A 23,342-nucleotide genomic window follows, 5' to 3' on the forward strand; every position below is an offset into this window, starting at 1 on the left:
CTACATATCTGAGAGGCCATACAGATTTTTTGGGTAAAAAGGGACCACAAAGGGAAAGTTTAAGAAGTCCTATATTAGAGTACTAAGGTGGGCGAAATCAGTTCTGACCTAAGGCATTAGCAGAGTTTTATAAATCCTCTTGTTTGAAATTAGATTAGAAAATAGTGGCATATTTAAATTAATGTGGAACTTAGTCTATTTTCTGACTTTTCTATTTTTATTTTTTCTTCAGATTTTAATTTTCACTGTTAAAAAATGATTGCAAGAAAAATATCCTTGAGAAAAATGATTGCTTTTGACAGAAGCAAATACATTTGTCTTAAGGGCAAGGTACTAGATTTTGTTTTTAAGTTAAGGTAGAACAAGGCAAACATAATTCTGTTGTAGACAATAGCAGGCACCTATTTATCATAAAGATAAAAACTGTTCCAATAGAGCAGTAGTGAACTGAACTACCTACACCCAGGGAAAGAACTCTGGAAGATGACTATGAACCACTACATAGAATTCCCAAGCCCTCTATTTTTGTCCACCTGCATTTTTGATTTCCTTCACAGGCTAATTGTACATTATTTCAAAGTCCAACTCTTTTTATACAGCAAAATAACTGTTTGGACATGTATACATATATTGTATTTAACTTATACTTTAACATAATTAACATGTATTGGTCAACCTGCCATCTGGGGGAAGGGTGGGGAGGAGGGAAAAAGTTGGAACAAAAGGATTTGCAACTGTCAATGCTGAAAAATTACCTATGCATATATCTTGTAAATAAAAAGCTATTTAAAAAAGTCTATTCCAAAAAAAAATTTTAAAAAGTAAAAAAAAAAAAAAAAAAAAAAAAAAAGATAAAAACTTGTTTTCTAGTATTATACTAAAAAGTAGAGCTGTAATTTTCAAACCACTTATTGTGAATTTAAGTCCCAAAGTAATTAAAAATCTGAGAGAGCTGGGATTTCTGCTTTGCTTTGGAGTTTTTTTTTGGTGCCTCCTGGCAGCCAACATTAATGAATGAGCCCTGAGAGAACTGTGAACCTCCTTGATGGTGTTCCCAAGAGTTCTCTCAGAAACTTGCATTACAGCTTCATAGTTCTTTTCACATAGTTCTTTTTCTCCTTCCTGGCTATTCTTTCATTTCAGGGCAAGTTCTTTCACTTCCAAATCTTGGTCTCCTCACTTTAAAAGTACAGAGGCTAGACTTGAGGACCTCCAAATTCCCTCTAGCTCTAAAGCTGTACTTGTTCCACTGATCCTCCCAGATGTTTTATTAAACAGATATCCCTTAAAAGATGTAGCAATATTTTGTAGAATTTATAAATTGAGGATATGATTTGATATGTTACTGACATTTTTTATACATCACCTAACTGTTACGGGCCAGAACTCTGAACTTGAAACAAAGGATTCTTATAAGTACTAAGTCAATGGAATTGATAGAGATAATAGTTATCTAATTTAGCATGGTTCAGTATGATTGATTTAATTCTACAAGGAGATGTTATGGGCCAGAACTCTGAACTTGAAACAAAGGATTCTTATAAGTACTAAGTCAATGGAATTGATAGAGATAATAGTTATCTAATTTAGCATGGTTCAGTATGATTGATTTAATTCTACAAGGAGATGTTATGGGCCAGAACTTAAAACAAGATACTAAGTGGAATTGAGGAGACAATGGTTAAACCTAGTTTAGAATTGATTTAATCCTACATCAGATAATGGTTGGTGTATACTCCGCATAGAGCATATAAGCTAGGAGCCTCAGCTAGGTTGATTCAGAGACCTTCAGAGAGAAGGCAAAGGACTGGGGGCAGGAGCTTTAAGCTCTCAGAACCAAGGGGAGAAATTCAATTTGATCTTATATCTTCCTGGTGCCTGGCCTGGATTCCTGCATTCTCCCCCCCCCCCCCCCCCCGCTCCCCCTTTCCCCCCAAGACCAAGGGTACACTGAAAGGCTCTCCGCTGCCCAGCCCCAGGAAGGAGATAATAAAGGATCTGGACTATAAGAAAGCTAACCGGACCCCAGGAAAGGAGACAAGACTTTGAAAGAGATAATAAAGGATTTGGACTTTAACATTTAGCTGTAATTGTGGTGATTACTCTGACTGAAATAAAAGCTGCTCCCAAGACCTCCAGCAAACCAAAGAAACTGAACCAACAGAAGAACATTACACTTAACAACTTTTCAGATTGTTGTTTCATAGATATTGACCCTTTTGACTTTCTGATGAAGAGGGAATAATTGTGAACGTTGTATTCATTGTATTGTGTCTGTGTCTATCTTAGACTATGGTACAACTTCTGTCAGAGAGAGGTGACCATCATCCTTTAAAGCTCATAGAGGTTAAGTGATTCGACTTTTCTACATATCCTCGAATCAGAATTCAAACTTAATGTCTCTCATCACCCCAACTCCTATGGTATGGGACTTTTACTTCACTAAATTTGCTTTTCAAGGACCCCATAATCTCCCAATTTGGCTGGTAGATTTTTGGAATATTGTATCCAGTGTTGAGTGTCACATTTAAAAAGATATTGATAAACTAGAAAAAGTTTGACCAATGATGACCATGATGTTTGGAGATTTGAAAACAATACCAGTAGAGAGAACTGATGATATTTACCTTAGAGAAGAGAATGTTTATAAAAGAGGATACCATTGCTGACTTCAAATACTTGCATGGCAGTAATATAAGAAAGGAACTAGGTTTAGCCTAAGGGTATTGACTTTTTTGAGTCATGAATCCCTAGGGCAGTCAGTTGAAATCTAAAAATCTCTTTTTAGACTACGGTTTTCAAATAAGGAAATGCTAAATTTCTCTTAGAGGTAAGTGAAAATAAATATGTATTTTCACATATAAGTTCTTAGATCCCCTGAAATCTATCCACAGAGCGCTTGGGAGTCCAGGGACTCCAGGTTAAGAACCTCAGCTCCCTTTCTCCTTCCCCTCCTCTCCTCTCCCTCTCCTCTCCCTCTCCTCTCCCTCTCCCTTTCCTCTCCTCTCCCCTCCTCTCCTCTCCTTCTCCTCTCCTCTCCTTTTCCTCTCCTCTCCTTCTCCTCTCCTCTTCTCTCCCTCTCCTCTCCTCTCCCTCTCCTCTCTTCTCCCTCTCCTCTCCTCTTCCTTATCCCTCTCTGTTGGAGTTCAAATGTTGGAGTTCCTGTTCTTCTCAAAACACAGCCGGTTTAGCTTAGGGCCCTCCAAATATCTCCAAATCCAAAGGTTCTGTCCTTCAGCCTCTGCCTCTGCTTTCTTCAGCCTCCAACCAGCACAGAGATGGAATGAATCTCTTGTCTCCTTCACTTGGGGCTCGGCTAGCTTTCTGGTGAGTCTTTCAGACCAGCTTGGTCTCAGTGGGGGAAGTGCAGGAGCCCAGCCACCAACTACAGTGGTGTGAGATGAAGATGAATCTGGTTGTCCACTGAACTCTCCACTTGTAGCTTTTTCCTCTGAAAACTCTTCTTCCGCCACCAGCCAGCCAAGTGGAAAATATTCTCTCTTGCCTCGGAGAGAGGGCTTCTGGCGGAATTCCGCTGAAATCTGACCAAGAGCCTCTGTCTGTTTCTTTTATACAAGAGGGATGAATTGTGGGATACGAGAGAGAGGGATTATGGGTTTTCTCCCATAGTGCTCTCTGGCCCAAAGAGCTTCAAGGGAGGTGTGAACTCACAAAGTTACGAAGTTTACTTTGTAAAGCTGGCATACTTGTGAACTCCGATGAGTAAAGGTGCAAACACAAGCATTGTACTAATTAGTTCTACTTAGTACCTTGTTTCAGGTTCTGCCCAAAACATCTTCTTGTAAGATTAGATCAACTCTAGTTAGCAGTTTGTAAAGATTCCAACACCTCTCCTTCCCTCTTTATCTCTTTTTCTCCCTCACTTTCTCCCTCCCCTCCTTTTCCGTCCAATCCCAATCTTCTCTCCATTTTCTACTCATAGCCAAGTAAAACTGTGAAGTATCTGCTGTGGACAAGAAGTGTGCTCAATACCATGGGAGCCACATTTTTTTTCCTTTTTTTTTTTTTTTTTAAATTATAGCTTTTTATTTACAAGATATATGCATAGGTAATTTTTCAGCATTGACAATTGCAAATCCTTTTGTTCCAACTTTTTCCCTCCTTCCCCCCCCCCCCCTTCCCCCAGATGGCAGGCTGACCAATACATGTTAAATATGTTAAAGTATAAATTAAATAAAATATATGTATACATATATTGCTATTATTATTGCTATATATATGTGTATATATATATAAAATATTTAATATAATTGTTATATTGCTGTATAAAAAGAGTCAGACTTTGAAATAGTGTACAATTGGCCTGTGAAGTAAATAAAAAATGCAGGCAGACAAAAATACAAGGATTGGGAATTATATGTAGTGGTTCATAGTCATCTCCATGGGAGCCATTTTAAGGAAGATCATTAACAAACCCATTGAGAGCAGGATGACTAAAGAAGATGAAAAGGACCAGATACCATTCCATGGGAGAATCATTTGAAGAAAGTGAGAATGTTTAAATTAAATAAGATTTATGGGAGCCCTAATTACTCCCAAGCATTTAGAGGTCTATAAAATGGAGAAGGGATTATAGTCCTTGGCTTGAGATAGAATTAAGGGCAATGCCTGACACTGCAAAGTCCAGGCTAGGTCCACAGGAAGAAACATTTCCTTACAATCAGAATTGCCCAGGAGTGGAAAGGAGTGCCTTAGGAGGTTATTGATTTCCTACTCTTCATTTCTTCAAGGAGAGCCTGATGACCATTTGTTGGACATATTGCACAAGGGGCTTCATGCTTATTCAAAGAACATGCTTATCCCTGAGTCTCTCAGTCTTCTTCTCATCTTCTTGGGCTTTCTGCTGGCCCACTAGTAGTCCACCTGAACTGTTCCCCTGATCTCAAAGTCCCATCTCAACTTTGATGTACAGCATTTTGTTTTTTACTGCCATTACTTTCCTTCTTTATCTGACTTTCCTTATAGGTAATGGCTAGTGTCTTTAGTATTGACATAGTGATGTGTAAGAAGGACAACTATTATTTAAATAAACAGGATATTTGTGATATTGATTGACTATGATCCCTAGCTTCTTCAAAGCTCAAGCACTTCCTTCTCCAAGAGGCCTTCCCAATGTTTCTATATGCTCACTTCTTCCCTACCTCTGAAATTACCTTCTGTTTTCTTTTTATGTACTTATATGTGTACATATCATACTGCCTAATGATGGGTGTATGCCAAGGTCTTGCTGAGTCCTCTCCTTGTTTCTCTTGGTGAATTCATCTGCTCTTTTGAGTTTTTAATCATCTCTACATGCAAGGTTTTATATATCTATAGATCTATATATTTATCCCTTATATCTCTTCTGAGCTCTAGTCCTATACTACCAACTGACTTTTGGACATCTGAAACTGGATGTCACATGGGCATCTTAAATTTAAAATATCTAAAACAAAACTCTATACTCTCCCCACACATCCTCTTTCCCAGCTTCCTACTTCTTTCTTCCAGTCACCCAGGCTTACTTTCTCTCCCCCACTATCAAACCTGTTGATAAATCTTGTCATTCCTCCCTTTACAGCATCCTTTTATTTACCTCCTTTTCTCCTCTCACTCACCCACTACTTTAGTTCAGGCCCTCACTGTCTTTTTCCTCAATTTTTGCATCCCTGTCTTTCCCCCTCTTCAATCCACCTGTTAATCTTTATTTCTGTTAGTTGGCTTTTGTTTCTCAGAACTGAGCCATATCAGCCCTAGTCCAAAAATTACGGTTCTGGTTTTCTGGACCTTTTTGGCGGGAGAGTGGGTGGACAGACAAGCTGTTGACATATCATCCCTCCATTTTCTGGAATTGATTATGCCTTGAATTTTCTTTACTTGAAATTTTTTTTAAATGGTTTTTGTTTCCTTACTTGGCCTTTAATTTTTTTCCAGTTCCGTGTAAAAACAAATTTTAGTGTTTGTTTTTAAAACTTTGAGTTTCAAATTCTCTCATTTCCTTTGTTCCTATCCCTTACTCATTGAAAAGGCATATATGATATGAGTTGTACTTGTGTACTCATTATGCTAAAAAATTCTAACATCTTAACCAATTAGACTCATTTCTTTCTCCAGTCACTCTAATACATGGAATGATAACATACCTAGGATTCCCAATCCATTGCAACAGAGTTTGGTGAGAGCGGTCTAATTGTTTACCAAATTCAGGGAGCAATCTCTTAAATGATTGTTGCAGATATTTTCCTTTCTAGTTTTTATCCTGTGGAACTTTATTTTATGTACAAAAAAATTAAAACTTTTTTTCAAACTCTTACTTCATATTTTCCAGAAATTTTAGTTGAATTTGTGTCCAAGCTGTATTTTTCCTTGAGATTTTTACTTGTAGTTACTTGAGAATCTCTCTCATCATGGTTTTTCATTGGTTAAAAAGTGTGATCTGGAGGAGCACCCAGCAAAGGAGATAAAGGAACAGTTTGAATAGATGGGAGGAAAGCCAGGAGGTAGTGATGTTCTGAAAACCTAGAGAGAAAGTGATCAAATGTATGAGATGCTGCAGGGAAGTTAAGGAAAATGAAGATTGGGAAAAGGTCATTGTACTTGGCAACGAAGAGATCCTAGATAACTTTTAATTTTGTTGGAATGATATGGTCAGAAGCCAGATTGTTAAGGATTAAGAAGAGAATGAGAAGAAAGTAGAGGCACCTATTATAAATGGCTTTTTAAAGTAGTTTATCTACATGGAGCAGAGGAATTATAAGATGATTGTGGAGATAGAAGAATAAATTGAAGATTTTTTAAGGATACATGTTTGTAGGTAATGGGAAAAGCATTGACAGAGGTATATTGAAAATAAATGAAAGTGCGGATGACAGAAAGAGCAATTTGTGGGAGGAGATGGGATGGGAGGGGATTGCTTGGACAAATAAAAGAGTTAACCATTTCATAATGTGAGATAGGGTAAAGGAGGAGAAAGTGACATATCTTTAATACTGATATCCTAAACAAAACCAGAAGATAAGTGGAAATTGCAGCTATAAGAAATAGAAATATAGCTGACAAGTCTTCTTTGGGAAGGCAATCAAAGGAATTCATGGATTTGGTTCCATCTTCCTAGAAGCTTTGGGAAACATACATTTCATAGGACTCTTTGTCAAATCATTTTGCCGTACTCATGACAAGTATAAACAAAAAGCTACTATGATGAAGACTGAAGTTCTGTGCCATCATTTACTGCAGAGAATTAAGAAATAAGGTATATGAAAAACTTGACAAGACCTTCAACACCAACTCGACATATATTTTGATACAGTTACTTCAGTGAGAAGATGTTACAATCCAGTGTGCCCAAACTTGAAAGGAAGATTCAAAGAAGGATCATATTGATTGAAGATGAAAAGCAAAAGCCTTTTAATTCACAAAGGGGAATTATGTGATTTGACTTGAGACTTCCTATGGTAGAAATATAGAAACAGAACAAAAATGAAAAATATGAGGATAGCATCTCTATATAAACTTGGGCTGCAGCTTGATATGTCCAAAAAAGGGAAAAGGAAGACATTTATGAATGTTGTCAAAGGCATAATGATTTTCAGGACACAGCAGGAGGAAAAATCCATAAATGACAGAGTCGCTAAAAGAAATACAAGTTACTTTGCCACAAAAAAAAAACAACATTAAAAAAACCCCCAAAAAACCCAAATCCCCAAACCCCAACTCCTCCAAAAACCAAAACCAATAATCTAGAAATCATAATCATGACTGGGAAATCCAAGGGAAAAAAACTCATGTGTTTTCTCTAGCCTAGGTTAGCAGGGGAAGGCCAGGAATAAAGTGATTTAAAAAAAAAAAATTATAATAACTTTTTATTGACAGAACCCTTGCCAGGGTAATTTTTTACAACATTATCCCTTGCACTCACTTCTGTTCTGATTTATCCCCTCCCTCCCTCCACCCTCTCCCCTAGATGGCAAGCAGTCCTATATATGTTAAATATGTTGCAGTATATCCTAGATACAATATATGTTTGCAGAACAGAACAGTCCTCTTGTTGCACAGGGAGAATTGGATTCAGAAGGTAGAAGTAACCCGGGAAGAAAAACAAAAATGCAAACAGTTTACATTCATTTCCTAGTGTTCTTTCTTTGGGTGTAGCTGCTTCTGTCCATCATTGATCAATTGAAACTGAGTTAGGTCTCTTTGTCAAAGAAATCCACTTCCATCAGAATATATCCTCATACAGTAATGTTCTTGAAGTATATAATGATCTCCTGGTTCTGCTCATTTCACTTAGCATCAGTTCATGTAAGTCTCTCCAAGCCTCTCTGTATCCATCCTGCTGGTCATTTCTTACAGAACAATAATATTCCATAACATTCATGTACCACAATTTACCCAGCCACTCTCCAATTGATGGGTATCCATTCAATTTCCAGTTTCTAGCCACTACAAACAGGGCTGCCACAAACATTTTGGCACATACAGGTCCCTTTCCCTTCTTTTAGTATTTCTTTGGGATATAAGCCCAGAAGTAACACTGCTGGATCAAAGGGTATGCACAGTTTGATAACTTTTTGTGCATAATTCCAGATTGCTTTCCAGAATGGTTGGATTTATTCACAACTCCACCAACAATGCACCAGTGTCCCAGTTTTCCCGCATCCCCTCCAACATTCATCATTATTTTTTCCTCTCATCTTAGCCAATCTGACAAGTGTGTAGTGGTATCTCAGAATTGTCTTAATTTGCATTTCTCTGATCAATAGTGATTTGGAACACTCTTTCATATGAGTGGTAATAGTTTCAATTTCATCATCTGAAAATTGTCTGTTCATATCCTTTGACCATTTATCAATTGGAGAATGGCTTGATTTCTTATAAATTAGAGTCAGTTCTCTATATATTTTGGAAATGAGGCCTTTATCAGAACAATAAAGTGATTTTCTTATAGTGTAGGTTCAACCATTCCGCTTTCTTTCACAGTGGTCCCTTTTGTCCCCCAAGATCAAATACAAAATGCTCTGTTTGGCATTCATTGTCCTTATTAACTTAACCCCATCTGACTAGTCTTCTTATACTTTACTGACCAGTACATACTCTTTGATCCAGTGACAGTGTTTTCCTCCTGACTGTTCTATCTATTAACAAAGATCCTCTTATCTCTCATATCAGAGCATTCTCCCCAGCAATCTCCATGCCTAGAGTGTGCTCCTCTTGTGCAGTAACTACTTGCCTCTCTGGCTTCCTTTCAGTCTCAATTAAAATCTCACCTTTTAGAGGAAGTCTTCCTGACACTAATTCTAGTGTCTTTCCTGTGTTAACAACAAACAAACAATAACTTATCCTAGAAATAGCTTGCTTTGTATGTATTTGTTTGCATCTTATGTCACCCATGAGATTGTAAACTTCTTAAGAGGCATCGGGGACTATTTTTTTTAAACTTCTTTCTGTATCTCCAGTACTTAACAGGTTATCTGGTATATAGTATGATGCTTAATAAATGTTACTGATTGATTGATAGATCCAATAATGTGTTAATTCATTTATAATTAGACAAAGATTTCACATTTAGATCATCAAATATTAACTTAATAATTATAACATTAAAATATAAGGGGAGCAAAGATTATCTTGCTTGCTTATATTTGTGTCCTTAATAGTACATGGGCAGCTAGATTATACAGGGACTAACTATGTGACTCCAGGCAAGTCACTTCATCCTATTTGTCTCAATTCCTCTTCTGTAAAATGAACTGGAGAAGGAAATGGCAAACCACTTTAGTATTTCTGCCAAGAAAACCCCAAGTGGGGTCACAGAGAGTCAAACATGATTGAAAAACGACTTAATAAAACTTAACACAGTGCCTGGCACATATTGAGTGCCTAATAAATGCTCTATCAGGATATTTAAAACAGTTTGATTCATGTTTTGTTTATGATTTTTTTTTTTGCCATTCACCACGGTGACTGCAAAAATAGGTGACAGAATTAATAATTTTTTGTTTTTCTTTGTATTTTCCTTTGGCTCTGCAAATTAATTCATTATCCAGCAGTCAGATTAATGGCAATGAATCTTTTCATAGGTTGTTCTTTAGATAGCAAACTCCTTATTTTTGTCAGGACCATATTTGCCGTCCTCTTCATAGCAGAATATGTCATAATTTTTACTTTTTTGTCATTATTTTGAAGAACTGAGAGCTTTTTCACTATACAATGAGGTATTCAAGTAGAGTTTTGTAGAGGATGAAGGTCAGGTTCAATAAAACAAAATACCTTTAAGGAGTTATTCTTAAAAATACTCAGCTATACTTCAGGTGTTTTAGCCTTGATCATATTAATCCTTTTAATATTGTCTTAAAACTTACTTAATAGTATAATTGATATATTATTTTAATGAAGATTATCTATACACACACCAAAGGCATCCTTGATGAAATTATTAGGAGGGGAATAGACAGTATTTTGCAAGCAATATTGCACAGTTATCCTCATCGTTACCATAAAATGACTGAAAGATGTAGAAAATAGAAAATCACCTTTGTTGACTTTAACACATTTGATTTGGTAGAACCAAATACTAGCTTAAAGGCTATCCTCCAATAACTGGTCTTCTGTGCCTGAATACAAGATTCCTCAAAAGGTGAAAAAGCCACGAACTTGCTCAGTGATGCTTATATCATTAATTTCAGGTGAAGAATAACAAAAAGATTTATTTTGGGCAATGACTCCTGCTCTTGTCACAGATGATGTCTAGCACAAAATCTAAATAAAATTCCCTACAGATGATGAGTTCCTTCGGAATTTCCTCTTCTTGAATAACACGGTCCTACTGTAAGACCTTAGAAAATTGCAGAGCATCCTAAATAAGACCCATAATTATTTGAAAGAGTTTAACCCAAAGAAACTGGAAACTGAGTGGATCCATCAGTTGGGAAATGGATGAATAAGTTATGGTATAAAAATGTTATGGAATATTATTGTTCTGTAAGAAATGATCAGCAGGATGATTTCAGAGAGGCCTGGAGATACTGACATGAACTGATGCTAAGTGAAATGAGCAGAACCAAGAGAACATTGTATATGGCAACAATAAGATTGTATAATGATCACTTCTGATGGATGTAGCTTTTTTTCAACAATGAGATGATTCAGGTCAGTTTCAATGGTCTTGTGATGAAAGCCATCTGCACCCAAAGAGAGGACTGTGGGGATTGAATATGGATCCCAATACTATATTGTATTTTTACTTTTGTTGTTGTTGTTGTTTACTTGCATTTTGTTTTCTTTTTCATTTTTTTCTTTTTGATCTGATTTTTCTTGTGCAACATGATAAATATGGAAATATGTATAGAAGGATTGCACATGTTTAATTTATATTGGATTATTTGCTGTTTATAGGAAAGGGTGAAGGGAAGGGAGGGAAAAATTTGGAACACAAGGTTTTTGCAAGGGTGAATGTTGAAAATTATCAATGCATATGTTTTGAAAATGCTTTCATAAAAAAAAATTTTTTTTAAGAGCTTAGCCTGCCAGTCCACCAAAGAAAAACTTTAAGTGGATTAAGAATGCATATTGTCCAGATTATGCTATCAATGGATATCCAATATTGTTGTCTGCTTCTCTGTCAAGCTATCTGTCTGTCCATCTCTGTCCCCAAACTCTCCCTTAAAGCAAAGACCCATTAAAAAGTCAGTGTGGATCAAAGCATAGTATTTTCACCTTTTTTGCTTTTTTCTTTCTTATGTTTTTTCCCTTTTCAATTGATTTTTCTTGTACAACATGACAAATATGGAAATACATTTGAAAAAGATTGCACACGTTTAACCTATATATAACAGGTTGTTTGTTCTCTTGGGGAAGTAGGAGGTAAGAGAAGAAGAGAACAATTTGGAATATAAAGCTTACAAAAATGAATGTTGAAAACTTTTTTTTATATGTATTTGGAAAATACATATTTTCCTTTGGAAAAGTAAAAAACTATTGAGATTAAAAAAAAAATACTGTAATAATGAGGTATATGGCTTTAAGACCAAGATCCCTACAGCCTCTAAAGAACTCAATGTGAGGCCCAATGAAAGAACAATAAACAGGTACATGGTAGGTACAAGTCGACTTAAATATAATACAAAAAAATTACATAGAAGTGGTATGAAGAGTATCATCAAATACATATGATTGAATATGAAAGTATCCATATAGCAAGATCAAGGGATAATTGATTGAATGCATTATACTGGATATAATTCTATGGCAAACTTATGGGGGGAAAGGGCAAGAGTTATACAGGATGGTCAGGTATAATTTGTGGTATGCTTCATAACAGATCCATTGCAGTAGATTAATAATTTTTCTGTTGGAAGCATTTATTATTTCATCAATGTGGGTATGTTTCATTGACTTAAATTGTAACTTAGTAGAATAGTTTATAGAGTAGTAAGGCTGAACATTTTTTTATCTGGTGGTTAACTTTTGCTTGATATACCAAAGCAAAGTTAGTTAGACTGATCCTTGGATGAAAGTTGTGTGGACTTGGGCCTGTGCTCAAAACCTTTTTAGCTTGGTTAGATCTGTTTGTATATATGCAATGCTATCTTAGTCTTTGAGAATCCAAGGTCACCTCCTATATCATAATGAGGTATTTGATTAATTAACTGGAAATGATCAGCAGGATGATTTCAGAGAGGCCTGGAGATACTGACATGAACTGATGCTGGAATCTCTAAGATTCCACTGGAAGATTAATTAACATTAACATATGGATTAATATATAATTAGTACTACTAATAATAGAATATAATTCTGTTAATTATCTAATTATATCCATAGTCATTGAAAGAAAATTATGTTAAATTTATTTTTGTCTTAGGTTTTAAAGAACCATTTCTCCATGTAACTCCTTATATCTTTATGTAGGTGGTTGTGGAATATTTAAACACCAGAAGTATATAAATATGGCACTGCAGTCCATTGTTCCCTGTACCAGCAGCTGGTTGGTATAATGAATGCTTGAGGTGCCTAAGGGCTCTCAGACTAAATTCTTAATTTGGAGACACTGAAGATTCTGGCATGAACTCATTTGATTGTGAGTTTGACTGTGATTATTTTTTATGGGAATGGAATTGTGCCCAATAATTTTGTCCAGCAATTATGGTTATAGGACAGGTAATAATCAGTAAACATTTATTAAGCATCTACTATGTGCCAGGCAGTATGCTAAGGTGGGGATACAAACAGACACAAGACAGTTCTTGTTCTCAAGGATCTTACATTCTAGTGAAGGAGACAATATGCAAACACATACATACACACACACACACACACACACACACACACACACATCCACAAAGGAATAGAAAATAACAGGGATCAAGAATTAAAGAGTTAAAGAAGGCTTCTGGTAAAAGAAGATATTTTAGTTGATACTTAAAAAAGCTAGGAAATTGTTTCGGTATACCTTTGGAAAAGGGAGAGCATTCTAGGAATGGAGAACCTGCTAGAGAAAAATACCCTGAGCTGACAAATGGAGGATCTTGTTCTCAGAAAAGTCAGGAGGCCTGTGTTCCTGAATCCAAGAGCACATTTTGGAGACTAAATTGTAAGAAGTCTGGAAAGGTAGGAGGGAACTAGATTATAAAGAGCCTTGAATGCCAAACCAACATTTTGCATTTGTAGAGGCAAGAAGGATCCACTGGAGTTTATTAAGTAGGGGGTGGGGTGACTTGATTGGATCTGCCCTTTAGGAAAATCACTTTAATGGTTAAATGGAGGCTGGATGAGAGGAAGCTGGACCCACCTGCAGGCTGTTGCAATACTTTAAGTATAAGGGAAATCTTATACCAAAGTGGTAGCAGTATGAGAGGAGAGAAGGGAACATATCCAGAAAAGTTGCAAAAGTGAGGACCCAGTGGAAGAGCTGGGCGGTGTTTGGTTGAAGCTTTGGGATGAAAGTGAAGAGGTTGGAGGGAAATGAGGAATTGGGTTATGGGCGATGGGGAATAGAGTCTGGATGACAATCAACTGGGGTGTGAGAATATGACCAATTGTGGGAATGTTCATCCAGTAAGTGGAAGGTACAACTTGTCATCTCAACAGAGATTGGAGATGGGGCCAAAGACATGTCTATTTTCTTAGGATCAGTCCAAGAGATGAGCTACGAAGTGATATTCAGCTACAGTGGATCTCGGCAATAAGCACAGGTAGAATAGGATACGTAAGCACAAAATCACAAATTTTGCAAAGTATTGCATTATAGTATTTAGTGATTATATCGTTAGGAAGACAGTCTCATGTTAATAATAAAAAGGTAATGAGGATATATATATATATATATATATACACACACACACACAAATATATCTATGTATACACACACACACACACACACACACACACACACACATATAGTGAGACTTGATCATCTTTTCAGCTTACAAAGTCACAAATGTTATTAAAAGGCCATAAAGCTACCGAGTCTTTAAGACAAAATAAGAGCCAGTAGTAATTTGACTTGATCTATTATGATTTGCTTTTGACTGACTAGAGATAACATATTCAGTGTCACCTTTTTATGTTATAGAAAAGAAGGGTTTTTTAGACCATAGAATTGTGTACATGGTACCAAGTCATTTATAAAAATCTAAAGCTTAAAAGTCATTTGTAATGCCATTTTATATTAATTTAGCATGTATTTTCTTTTTGGACCTTAATTAAACATGATCTTACAGAACTGTTTATGACATGTATTTCATTTAGTGAATTTCATTTAATTAGTCATTCATAAATTAGTTATTAGTATTTTGTGATTTTAAAAACATTTAAAAAAACATTTATATTTTTAGTGTTTTGCTTCTTTTTCTCTTTCCTAGTGACAAAAGGTATTAATATAGATTCATTCAGAAGCTTCTTTTAAAGAATTCTTATTTCATGAAACTTTGTCCAGTTGAATAAAAAAATAGCATTGATTCAGTTTCACCATCTATCCAGCATGGTGTAGTAGACAGAAAGTTGGCCTCCAAGCTAGGAAGTTCTACCTCGGATACATGGTAGTTTTGTGACTTGGGCAGATCATTAAAGTTTTCAATTCTCTGAGCTATTCTCTAAGACAGTGATTCTCACTCTAGGATCCATGGAGCAGGGTACATGATTAGATTCTAGAGAGTCCATGAACTTGGATGGCAAACAAATTTACACCTTCATTTCTATATAATTCTTTTCCTTTTTAATGTTATGTATTTTATTTTGAAGCCTAAAAAAATAGGCTTCACAAGACTGCCACAGGGCAAAAAAATTCTAAATCTATAAATTGTAGAGAAGATACTAACTTGTATTTATAGAAGGATTTCCTTCTTCTACTGAAATCAAAGGTTAGGTCTTTAACTCTACCCATTAGTCTACTTTTATGTTCCTCTATAAAATAATTGATTTTTACACTTTAAAATTTTATTTATTAGGGAAATTTTAAGTGATTTTTCATTGTTTGGCTTGCACTTTTACATATTTCTTAATTTTTGTAGATTTTTTATTAAATGATCATGATCTAAAATAGGTTATCAATTTTTAATTATTGTGTATCAAGCTTTCATTTACTTTTTTCTTCAGAGAACATTTACATTTGGAATCTGAGGAATTGGGTCTGAATCGTAGCTCTTCTACTTACTATTTATAACTGAACCATTATATCACAAAAGTCCATTATAATTCACTGAGTCATTAGTGTCAGATGCAAGTCCTATGACTTGACAGTGATCTGAGTTATCACGTTAATTTTTCTCCAGCCCCAAGTACCAATCTACTTATTATTTCCAAATTGGTTACTATGTGAGCATAAATGCTATTTCTATAGAATCAGTCAATAAGTATTTATTTTTTCCAGGTAGGGTGCAAAAAATACAGAAATGAAACAGTTTCTTCTCTCAAGATGCTATTGGGGAAAGCAACATGTACACATAAATATATATATGTAGCGAAAAATACAAAGTAAATATAAATAGTTTTAAAACAGCCCAAGTCCTTGGAGGAACTTAAGAAAGGATTCATGTAGAAAATGGAATTTGAGCTGTCTTAAAAAGAAAGTAAGGAATTCTGCAAGGTGAGTAGGCAGTACGTCCCAACCATGTGGGAAGACCAGTGCAAAGACTCCCAAGTGGAGAGAGTATAGATGGAATAGCAAGATTAGTGTGACTTAGAGGAATTATCTATAAAGGAAAAAAAAATAGAGGCTTATATTTCATCTTAGAAGCAAAAGGGAACTACTAGGGTTTTTTGAGTAAGGGAGTATGTATGTTTTGTGGTCAGACCTGTGCTTAAGGAAAACCACTTGGGCGGCTGTTTAGTGTGGCTCATAGAAAGGAGTGTCTTGAGGTAGGAATCCCTATTAAGTCATCACAGGACTCCAGGTGAGAGGAAATAAGGTTCTGGAACCAGGTGGGGACCATGTGAGTTGAAAGAAGTTGATGTATGAGAGATGTTAGAAAAAAATGAAATGGCAAGGTTTGACAACTGATTGGAGTTATGGGGTATAAGATAATGAAGAGTCTGGGAAACTGGAAGGATGTTGGGGCCCTCTACAGAAATAGAGAATTCAGAAGAGAAATCCATTGTGGAGCTAATGAATTCCCTTTTAAATACATGGAATTTGAGATGTCTATGAAATATACCATTCATCCAATATTGAAATTTCATTAAAATAATTAGTTATAATCAGTGATATAATTATAATCTATCAATCAGAGCATTTGTTAAGTACCTATTATGATTGTCTTAGTTTTTTTTTTTCCCACGATGCATCTCTATTGTATTGTCTAGAAGATGGGTTTATTTACTTTGAACACCTTGTTTATTTTTTATCTTAAAGGTTCTGAAGCAGAAACACTTGGATGATAATCTACGACAAATATCTGTAAGAAGATTTGAATCCTTTAAACTGTTTTCAGTAACAGAAATAAAAAAGAGGAAAACAGAAGATGAGGCTGATACCTGGGTTAAGTATACAAGTGTGTTTTATCCTGAATACAGTATTTCTTTAAGGTAATTATGATTCTGATCAACATTTCTTTTTACAAATCATTTTTATTAACAACTTTATTAGACTCTCCTTGCATAGTTATCATAATGTCCATGCATAGTTAGAGCTAACAAGCAATCTGAATCAGTGCTTTGGTTTTACAGGACATTCTGCTACTCAGAAAGTCCTGCTGATTTCATTGAGTCTTGCTGTGTTTGTAGTCAAAGAAAAAAATCTAAAATAACTCAGGGATATTTGAAGAATGAATGGGTTACAAATCAAAAGGTTCATTTAATCTTTTCCTTATAGCTTTTGATTGTAACACAGTGAAATTCTTGATGCAAAAAAGGCTGAAGGTAAAAACAAGATTTTTCTGAATTCTACTATTTTCCAAATACTAGTTACATGAAAATCAGGTTTTTTCCCCCCTTTGACATTTTTTCATCTCCAGAGTAGAGCCTTAAGAATAGAGAGAGAAAATTCAGCTGAAAACATTGATATTATATGAAACAGTAGAGACAGTAATGCCTTTTAAAATGATTATGAAAACAGAGAAGGGAACAGTTAACTGCAGTAACAAGATGTCTATTTTACTTGGTTAATTTTCTGACACAGCTGTACTGTATAATGCTACTGAAGGTGTTTAATTTTGTGTTCTGACAAGAGCATACATTTTGAAAGGGAAGGAGGAGCAGTTTTACAGGAGCTTTGTGAAGGGGAAAGATCACGTTTTATGTGGAAAATATGACTGAATGAAGATAAAATAAGGTGATGATGAGTTTTTAAGAAGGAAAAAATTACCTTAACAAAGGATATCTATTCATAATATGTATTTTGTGATATATTTTAATTCAAAAGAAAAAAGCTAAGCTTTATAAGGCTGTTGCACTAAATACATTTTTAGGGTTTGGTTTGCTTGGGCAAATAGAGAAGAATATTTGGGATCTATTTTTGTGATTTCCTTGTGTTATTGAAGACTACAAAGAGAAAATCAAAATTTAGAGACTTCCATAATGCTTAGCACTGATCAGAGCTTTGTGTGATCTACTTGAAGTGAGTTTTTACAATAGGAAGAAAAATGATTGTACTGGAAAATCGTATCTCTGAGAAAATGTTACCAAAAAGGAAAAAAAAAAAAAAAAAGGAAAGGATAAGGGCAACTAATAATGGTTCAAGAATAAGACAGATTTTTGCAACAGACATTGCTGATCACTTATCTTCTATACCAATTGAGGAAAGAATGAGAGAAAAAACACAAACCTTAGCAAGAAGAATTTAAAATTCTCAAAAAAGGTTATTTAGGGAGGACAGTAATAATAATAACTTCACATCATTATGGTAGAGTACTTTTCTCATAACAACCCTCTGAAGGGGCACAAATATTATTCTTTAATAGATGAAGAACCTGAAGCTCAGAAGGGTTAAGAGTTGGAGTCATAATCACACAGGTCATGATTTTTGGGGCCTGGATTTGAATTTAGGTAGTTTTCCTGATTTAATGCTACCTCTGTAATGGATGTGGACTCTCCATCCCAGGAATGTACTTTAAAATTCTTATGAATCTATTTGAGATAATTTAAGTGTAATGATTCTGGGAAGCAGAGGGATAGGTTAAATAATTTTACTCTGCCTTCCAACAAAAGAATTCCTGGTAATTTCTAGTCTTTAGTACCTTACCTAACTAGGTACTCTATGAATATTTTTGAATGAATAAAATTCTTTATTATATGATATAAACATTGTACATTTTGGAAGGCTGTGCTTTGGAATTCTGCCAGGATAACCTTTGCTTTTTGAGTGTTGTTGTGAATTCCAGAAAACTGGACTAAGAATCAGAAGACAATTGCTAATTATGTGCAGTGACTAAGTCACTTAATTTTGCTGAGCTTCAGTTTCCTAATCCAATAAAAAGGCAAAAATTTATGGCATGATGGTAGTGACTCATATTTATAACACAGGTTAAAGTTTGAAAAATGCTTTTCCTTCAGTAGTTGTGAGGGGTAGGTAGTGCATAGTTTATCAGCCCCATTTTGCAGATATGAAAACTGAATCTCACAGTATTTAAATACTTTTCCCAAGGTCACAGTGTGACAGCTAGCATTTAAATTCAGGCCTCCTAACTCAAAGGCCAGCACCCTTTTCACTGTAGCTTACAAATCTTTAATATTCCCTCATGCTCATAACGTTACTCTCGTAGTTATTAAGTATCAAATGATATAAGACATGTTAAAATATTTTGAGAACTGTGGCCTTCTAAACAAATTCATTAGTGGTATTAGTATTGCTTGTTCTTTCCCTGTGAGATTTCCTCCAAGTACTCTATTCATTTTGTATATAAATCCCTGTTTGCGTATTGTCAGTCCCATTAGAGTATGGGCTCCTTAGGGCAAGGACTGGTTTTTGCTTTTCTTCATTTCTTTAGCTCTTTTCATAGTCTCTCACACAAAGTAAATGTTTAATAAATGCTTGTTTCCCAGGTGCCATCATTATTAGTTAATTTCACAACCAATGGCACAGTTCTTCTGACTCTAACGAAGGCTAACTGCTTATGATTAAAAAACCAAAAACAAAAGCTTGTTCATTTTTGTCAGTCAGAATGAAGGAAGGCATGGGAGGGTAGGATAGCCTTCTTGGAGTGGCAGGTGTCATGAAGCTGAGAGGAATGACTAACATTTTGGATCAGAGTCAAGATCTAGAGAGATCTCTGCAGGCTGGAATTATGGGTCAAATAAATACAGATACACTTAGGTTAGTTCAGCTTCATGTCTACAAGAGAGCAACCAAGAGGGTAAGGAGATAAGAGCTGATTCCAGATTTTATCAGTTTAAGAGTGCAGAGGTTAAGACTGAGAAGGAAAATAGGGTGTGTGTGTGTGTGTGTGTGTGTATACACTGACTTTGCAGACCTTAAAGCACTATATAGATGTTATTATTATTTAAAAATAAAAAATATTCCAAGGTCTCTAACTACCAAAAATTTACATTCCACTTGTGGGGGAAGACTTTAACATGTATATAGGTAAGCAAAATTTGAGTAGACAAAGTATGCTTTTAGCTTAGTTAGCCAGTCATGGCTTCATGAAAGAGTAGGTAACTAAGGTCAGTCTGAAAAGAAGAGAAGGATTCAGACAACATTCATAGAACAGCTTGTTGTTCGACGACTAAAATGTAAAGTGTATGAAAAAAAAAGGAATAGACAATAAGATTGGCAAAATTATAAGGAAAGTAGAAAACTGGAGAAAAAATTCTCCAATAAAGGCCTCATTTCTCAAATATATGCAGAACGGAGTCAAATTTATAAAAATACCAGTCATTCTGCAGTTGATAAATGGTCAAAGGATAAAAATGGTCAATTTTCAGACAAAGAAATCAAAGCTATCTATAGTCATATGAAAAAAAATGCTCTAAATCACTGTTGGTCAGAGAAATATGACTTAATACAACTCAGAGACACCATCTTATGCCTATCAGAATGACTAACATGACAGAAAAGGAAAAGATTGGATATTGGTGATGGTGGGAAATTGGAACAATAATATGACATTGGTAGTATTGTGAACTGTTCCAACCATTTTGGAGAACAGTTTGGAACTATGCCCAAAGGGCTGCATAGTCTTTGATCCAGCAGTACTACTGCTAGATCTATATTTCAAAGACATCCAAAAAAAGGGAAAAGGACCTAATTGTACAAAACTATTTATAGCAACTCTTTTTATGGTGTCAGAATTAGAAATCAAAAGGATGCTCACCAATTGGGGAATGGCTGAATAATCCATGATAAATGATTGGTAATGGAATATTATTGTGCTATAAGAAATAACAAGCAGGATGATTTCAGAAAAACCTGGAAAGACTTAAATGAACTGATGCAAAGTGAGGTGAGCAGAACCAGGAGAACATTGTACAAAGTAATAGCAATATTGTTTAATAAAGAACTATGAATGACTTAGCTATTCTTAGCAATATAATGATATAAGACAATCCCAAAGGATTAATGATGAAGTATACTATCCACCTCCAGAGAAAGAATGATACCGATTGAATACAGACTGAAATACTTAATTTTTGCTTTCTTTCATTTTTTTCTTCTATTCAATTCTTATACAAAATAACTAATGTGGAAATGTTTTATGTAATTGCACATGTATAACCTGATTGCTTATCATCAAGAAATTTACATAATTGCACGTGTATAATCTTATTACACATCTTAGGGAGAAGGGAGGGATAACTCAAAATTTTAGATAAAAACTTTTTTAAAATCCCACAATAACAATAGTAAATATATTTTAAAATCTAATTTCACAGGGCATAATCTCCAATTTTTGAAGTACTTTGACATCGATAGCATGTTTAAATAGGTTTATTTATCCTATAGTATATTTTAAACAATAGTTTTAATTGCACACCATTTCTTCTATCTTATTTTTATTCCTCTAGCTTTGTGTTAATTTTTCTTTGTTCCAAAATGTCAGTGATATATAACTTATATAGACAACTGAATTTAGAAATTACTGATAAGTCATTAAATAGTTTTTGCCCCCAAAACAGTGAATTTCATATTTTTTGTGATTTAGTGCTTATCATACCCAATCCTTCTTTTTTTTTTAAATTAATTAATTTTTTTTAAATTTTATTTTATTTAATAATAACTTTGTATTGACAGAATCCATGCCAGGGTAATTTTTTACAACATTATCCCTTGCACTCACTTATGTTTCGTTTTTTTCCCCTCCCTCCTTCCACCCCCCCCCCAAGATGGCAAGCAGTTCTATATATGTTAAATATGTTGCAGTATATCCTAGATATAATACATATTTGCAGAACCAAACAGTTCTCCTGTTGCACAGGGAGAATTGGATTCAGAAGGTAAATATAACTCTGGAAGAAAATTAAAAATGTAAATAGTTCACATTTGTTTCCCAGTGTTCCTTCTTTGCATACCCAACCCTTCTGATTCACTTCTCAAGAGAAATTATTCAGGCTGTACAGTCATCATGAAGTTTCTGGGTGACCCATATTAGGTTTTTCTCATTCTTTAGTCTTGATTCAATTTCTCTTAATTTTTTCACAATTCTTTCCTATATTTGCCTTACTAAGGAGCCACCAAGTTTCAAGTATATGTTGATTTTCTTTGGAGGGTCTCTGCATGCTTTGCTTTTACATAAACTGACTGACTCTAGGTAAAAATCACTTATTCTCTTAGTGTGCTTCTGCCAGATTTCTGTTGTATAACAGTTGATAATTTGCATTAATTGAAGGAAATTTGATCCAAGTTTGATTCCCTCTCCTCCCCCCTCCCTCAGTAAAGTTCTTTAGCATGGTATCCTCAGAGAGAAGCAAAGGATAGCTTGTGCCATGTGGTTTGACTTCCACAGTCTGCACCACTCCTCAGACCTTGACAAAGATAGCTCAGGACTTATTACCCAAGAACCTCTGCCCTGCAGACTACCAGCCCTGCTTTCAGTCTGGCAGTTTTCCACTTCAGATGCTATGGTCTCCAATCTCCTTAATAGCCACAGCTACTTGGAAAATCCTGAAAAGAAAAGTCTTAACACCACGTCCTTGGCACCATCAGATAATTAAATATCAGAAACTGATATGATTTTAGTAATGTAAATAAGAAACATTGCCATCTGTTTTGCCACGGCACTGTGAAGATCACTGGGCCTTTCCATCTGACTTGCAGTTGAAATCTCTATCTGTGGTTTCCTCCTACTAGAATATGAGTTTCTTGAAAGCAGTGACTGTAATATTTCTCACATTGTGTCTGTAGTGCTTAGCAGAATATGTGGCACATAATAAGTGCTTAATAAATCTTTTTCATTCATTTATTAAGGTAATTTCTTCACTTCTTCATTTCTTGTAACAGATGTTGGTACATAAGTTGTAATTATTTTCATAGTATTTTTTTGTACATACTTATTATGATCACTACAATATATGAAATGGGCAAATGGTCTATGAAATGATATTTTTTTTTTGTTCCCTTTAGGTGAACCATTAAATCAACTCTACTAGTTCCTTTAGTTGCCCCCCCACCCCCAAAGGAGAAACTGTGCAACTTCTGTTTTTCATTTTTGTTTATGGTTAAAAAAAAATCAAGATTGCTGTGATTTCAGTTCTTCTAGTGGTATGTCCATTTGTTGGTCACAAAGATCTTACATTTACCATGTCGATATTTAAGTTAACATTTATAGACAAACTAAATATTCTGCTACTTTGTCACCTTCAGTTCAGAAGTAAAAGGGGGATGTGCAAGACTGAATTGGGTTGCCATGGCCTTAATAATTGGCCAGTCTCTTGGAAAAGAGCTTTTCTATTCTTAGCTGAGCTGATTCTTG

General features: G+C 35.1%; 1 protein-coding gene across 2 annotated transcripts in view; it reads left to right on the top strand.

Moving 5' to 3' along the window:
- Positions 1-23,342, top strand: part of CAMKMT (calmodulin-lysine N-methyltransferase) — a 525,230-nt gene that overhangs the window by 4,722 nt on the left and 497,166 nt on the right. For both annotated transcript variants that reach the window (XM_051975194.1, XM_051975195.1), the window contains exon 2: positions 16,850-17,022. In XM_051975194.1, the coding sequence (XP_051831154.1) occupies positions 16,850-17,022 (173 nt within the window). The remainder of the gene's footprint in view (positions 1-16,849; positions 17,023-23,342) is intronic.

Source organism: Antechinus flavipes, chromosome 2 (assembly GCF_016432865.1).
Source record: "Antechinus flavipes isolate AdamAnt ecotype Samford, QLD, Australia chromosome 2, AdamAnt_v2, whole genome shotgun sequence".
Lineage (NCBI taxonomy): Eukaryota > Metazoa > Chordata > Mammalia > Dasyuromorphia > Dasyuridae > Antechinus > Antechinus flavipes.